General features: G+C 58.1%; 1 protein-coding gene across 1 annotated transcript in view; it reads left to right on the top strand.

The window, feature by feature from the left end:
- Positions 1-2202: 2202 nt before the first annotated feature.
- The window catches only part of VOLCADRAFT_46335 (uncharacterized protein), a gene marked incomplete at both ends in the record, with an annotated part of 4927 nt that continues 1823 nt past the window's right edge, over positions 2203-5306 (top strand). The window contains 5 exons of the mRNA XM_002946138.1: positions 2203-2260; positions 2728-2827; positions 3336-3473; positions 3809-3908; positions 4297-4424. Of these exons, the coding sequence (XP_002946184.1) occupies positions 2203-2260; positions 2728-2827; positions 3336-3473; positions 3809-3908; positions 4297-4424 (524 nt within the window). The remainder of the gene's footprint in view (positions 2261-2727; positions 2828-3335; positions 3474-3808; positions 3909-4296; positions 4425-5306) is intronic.

Genomic DNA, 5306 nt, shown 5'->3' with positions numbered 1-5306 from the left:
CCACACACACACACACACACACACACACACACACACACACACACACTTCTCTCTCCCCCGCGGCTCTCAGGAGCTATCCCGCCAGCGCATGGACGGTGTGTCATTCGACCTGAGCCGGCTGTTGGACTTTGGCGAGCGGGTGGTGTGGAGCGGCCCGGTGCTGGCGCTAACCCCGCTGGTACGGGAGCAGGGGCACCTCGCCATCACCCCCGCCAGGGTGTACTTCCAACCGCTGCACAACATTGCAGGTGGGTGGGGTGGGGGGGGGGCATTGGGAGGTAAAGGGGGGAGGGGCCCGCCTGACTTATGCCGAAGGGGGCGTGTGGCAGTGATGGCGCACTGGGTGATGTCTGTGTGTGTATGTATGTATGTATGTATGTATGTATGTATGTATGTATGTATGTATGTATGTATGTATGTGTTGTATGTGTGTGTGAGTATCAAGGTTACAAGTATCTGAACGGGCCTGACACTGGCCCGGCGTGTGTGTATCAAACACCACTTTTTCTGTAGTTTCTGCGTTACCCTATCTCTCTCAAGTACGAACGTGCCAAGGCATAGTAACCTCCCTGGGGTCCGGAGCCAGGGGGGGAAACCCAAGGGCCCTGAGGGGGCTGACGGCTGTCTGAAATACAATTCTGATATCGACAAATATCGCCAGAAGAAAACTATATATTATTATTATTATTATATTATATCGCTCGAAACGGAAAACTCATGTCAAAGCAATAAATCTATCGGGCCACTGGTATATTCTAACAGCAGCAGTGCGCCTTCTTGCTGTTGACGACCGTCCTTAGCCTTAGGTGTTGTGGTGGTGGAGACGGTTGTTGCCAACTTCAGCTGGTCGGTGGTAATAACGGTGGGTGGTCGGTGGTGGTGGTGGTGGGTGGTAGTGGTGATCTGGGAGGCACATGTGGAGGGGGAGGTTTTCGGGTGGCGACGATGAATTATTGGTCGGCTCCTCAGCAGGTTGGCGTACCTGTCAGGTGCAGTGTTGTTCCCTGAGGTAACTAGACGGGGGTGGGTAGGAGGGCTCTGGGGGCCACAGTGGGTCCGGTTGCATTTCGCTGCGTGCAGATCTCCCCGCCTTTCACCTTCCTCCCGCCCACACCACCCACCCGCCGCCTCCTGAACCCCGAATCCCCTCTCGTTGTTTTGGACTCCTACGGTGGTGTACGGCCTTGGACACGTCGGCAGTGGTTTTCTTTTGACTTTTAAATACCTGATATCTCTCCATCCCCCCTCTTCAACCCCCCTCCTAAACCCCCCGTCTCCACCCCCCCCCTAAACCCGCCCTCCTAAATCCCTGTCATCAGGTGACACGCCGGTGAAGAGCCACCCGCTGGCCGCAATAGCCGCAGTAGCACGCAGACGTAGCAGTCTCAGACCCGTGGGTCTGGAGCTGTTCTTCATACATCCAACCACCACCCCGGGCGCCGCTGCGACCACCGGAGCCGGGGTTGGAAGCGGGTCGGCGAGCTCCCCGGGGGGGAGGCCGCGACAACATAACCACCACCACCACCACCACCAGCAGGCGGTGGCGGCTGCGGCGGCAGTTGTTGGGGTTTCGGGGCCGATGTGGGATGCCCCCAGCGCCTTCTTCGCGTTCCGGTGTGTACGTGTGACGTACCTCTCTTTTTCTCTGGGTTTGTGTTTTTGTGTTTGTGTTCATCTAACCCGCGTTTTCGGGGGTGGTGGCGGCTTTGGCGGTTGGCGATATTGTAGGGGCCAACCCTATCCCCGCTCCCACTCCTCTGCACATTCCCAGATACCCCCTACCCCCCACTTACCCACCTATTACCCCCCACCTCTACTTTCCTCCCGCACACACATCCTACATGTGTGCGAATGTACGGGTACCAATTGACATCTGTTCGTATTCGTACACCTGGACACCAATGGGCGCCTATTCGTACGGCACGCAGCTCCGAAACCGACCGGGAGGCTGCTCGTCACTTGCTCACCATACAACCCGAACTGGGCCGCTGTGTACCCAGACATACACCACCACCACCATTACCACACTCCCACCACCACCACCAACAACAACAACAACAACAGCAACCAGCACAAGCACAAGCAGGTGGTGCCAGTGGTGGTATCGGCGGCGGTGGTATTGAAGTTCTCGATGATCCGTTGGCGGCGCACGGGTTGTTGTTGGAGGCTGCAGGGCCCTGGTTGCGGCGCGTCACCGCGGCTTGGCAGCGGGGGTCGCTCACCAACTTTGACTACCTGATGTACCTCAACTTCGCCGCGGGTGAGTGGAGGGGGGTGGAGCGGAGGTTGGAGGGGGGTTGGAGCTGCGTATTGTAAAGGGAAGGAGAGTGTTCAAAGGGACTCGGTCAATGAAACCGGGATAGAAGGGGGGGAGAGGTGTGGGTACCCCTAACCCGCGCACGAATGCCCCACACCACAACCGCGCTATACCCCCCCGCGGGCGTGTGGGGCAACCCACCTCACCCCACCCCACCTCACCCCACCTCAGAGCTCCGTTCCAACCCAGGTGCCCCGCATGCACGACACGTGTATTGTATCCGTACAAACCCCCTCCTCCCTTCCGTCGTCCTCCCGTCCGTCCGGCAGCTCGTTGTTTGGACTCGCCGCTCTTCTCTTCGCACCCTATGAGTTACCCCCGACCCCGCACTGAAAACATCGCCCCACCCCATCCCCCCCTCGAATCCCCTCTGGTACCGGTACTGGTACTTGTAATGGTAATGGTGCCAGGTCGAAGTTTTAACGACCTGGCGCAGTGGCCCGTATTCCCCTGGGTGCTCCGAAACTACGTATCCGCCACCCTGGATCTCAACGACCCCAACAACTTCAGGTAATAACGACGAATAAATGTTCGGCTTTTGGAACTCGGCCGGCCGTACTTTTTGGACGTCAGCAGTTTGACATCTTCCCTGCATGTTATCTCCAGCTCTCCTCTCTCTCTCACACACACACACACACACAATCACACACACAATCACACACAATCACACACAATCACACACACGCAATCACACACACAATCACACACACAATCACACACAACCACACACACAATCACACACACAATCACACACACAATCACACACACAATCACACACACAATCACACACACAATCACACACACAATCACACACACAATCACACACACAATCACACACACACACACAATCACACACACAATCACACACACAATCACACACACACACACACAATCACACACACAATCACTCCACTCCACCCCAACTCTACTTGCGTCTTCTTCCTTCCTGGATGGGTGCGTGTGTGTATGTGTGTGCGTGTGTGTTTTCTCCCCCTTCCCCCCTCCTTTTCTCCTTCAGAGACCTGTCCAAGCCAGTAGGTGCCCTCAACCCCACGCGGTTGGAGGAGTTCCGGAAGCGGTTCAGAGACATGCCGCACGACTCGTTCGAGGGATCCGTACCGCCGTTCCTGTACGGCACCCATTACTCCACTCCAGGGTGGGTGAGGGGAGGCCTGACAGGAGGGCGGGGTGGTTGGGTGGTTAGGTGGTTGGAGTTAAGCGGTTAAGGATGTCGGACGGCCACTATGGGTTTCCGGTACGGGGTCAATCCTGGTGTCCGGGATGTTGCGTGAGGAGGAAGGTCGAGGGGAGGGGGGAGGTAAGAGGTGAGGGGGGAGGAGGGGGGGAATGCGAGAGGGGGGAAACCCCCCAATGTAGGTTTTCGAGTTGTAGCTGGAACAGGCAACGCACATCCAATTTGCCGTGCGAATGTGCAGATGATGTGCTCTGCTCGTCCTCTCATAAACCTGCTTTGCCGTACGTACCATACAGGTACGTCATGTACTGGCTCGTACGTGCGGCTCCGAGCCACATGTTGAGGCTGCAGAACGGCCGTTTTGATGCGCCCGACCGTCTGTTTGCCTCCGTACAGGTACGGCAGGGGCGTGTTCGGGAGGACGACTGATCAGACCAGGGGTTTGCTTCCGTATGCACCGAGATCCCCCGGGGAGGGGGATGTTTGCTTCAGCCGTACAACCCACCATCGCGACACAAACGTCATACCGAAGTACAGTTTACGGTGTCCGCGATAACTATTGTTGGCCGAAGCAAAGCCGAGAAGAAGGGGCACCTCCTCCTGCACCCCTCACTCCCCCTCACCCCCCCTCACCCCCTCACCCCCCTCACCTCAGTTACACGTCAGTTACACCCCTGGTACACTCTTGCCCTGGCAGCAGCTTCACTCGTGTGTGGTTCGTCTTTCCCCTCCCCCTGGCCCCCCTCCTCACCCTCACCCGGTCCCGCCCTCTCGCACCGCAAAGGAAGCCTGGGAGGGGGTCCTCCACAGCACCACCGACGTGAAGGAGCTCATCCCGGAGTTCTTCATGCCCGGGTGGGACTTCCTTGTAAACCACCGCAGACTGCCGCTGGGAGTACGGCAAAACGGAAGGTAGGCGGCCAGGGGAGCGGCCTGCTGGCCAGGGCTGTGAGCGGCACCTGCTGCCCCCCTGCCGGCCTCTCCACGGTCTCCATGTGAGCCCCCTCCGAGACCGTGTGTCCGGCTCCGTGTGTGGGGGTTGTGAGTGTGTGTGTGCGTATTGGGGTGTGTATGTGTGTGTGTGGGGGGGGGAGAGGGGGTTAATCCGGATGCGGAACTGGTCCGGATTCTGCATTGCCCCTGTTCGATTCCTGTCGGCCGGAAGGCGCGAAACTCAGGGCGGGTCGCTTTGTATGTATGTATGTATGTATGTATGTATGTATGTATGTATGTATGTATGTATGACGTTGATTACACTGTGGGCTGAAAAGCCGGGGGCCCAGGGCCGAAGCACAGCGCGGGGGGCGGGTGCATACGGCTGGTTAGTCTCATGCACTCCGCCCCCGGGTCAGGCCGCACGGGAAACGACGGCCGGCACGCAACAGCGCTTGTTTGGCGCTCCAACTAGACGGGATCTATGCCCGTTGGTCTCCTAACATAAACGAAGTCGCAACTGGGGGGCTCTTCCTGCCGACCGAACGAACCGAGCATCTCAGAGAGCTCGCTACCAGGACTTGGGCGACCGGGAGCCCGACGAGTCTTCCCGGGCTGGGGAGGTCACCAAGCTCAAAAATCCTCACGCAAAAAAGAGCGCAAAGAGCTCACACCACAAGACGCCAAACAGCCTCCTGAGACTACTACCCTCCTCCGCCTCTCCCTCCCTGGGCTAGTCCAGGGGAGATAGCCCCCGTCGAGGGGGTAACACCGCACAAGTCCGCGCCCTTCCACAGCACTGGGTCTAAATTGAAAAGTACTCAAACGGGAAGACCCTGCGGCAACGCAGGGCGATCAAGC

Source organism: Volvox carteri, assembly GCF_000143455.1.
Source record: "Volvox carteri f. nagariensis unplaced genomic scaffold VOLCAscaffold_1, whole genome shotgun sequence".
Lineage (NCBI taxonomy): Eukaryota > Viridiplantae > Chlorophyta > Chlorophyceae > Chlamydomonadales > Volvocaceae > Volvox > Volvox carteri.
This window is presented reverse-complemented; position numbering and strand designations above follow the sequence as displayed.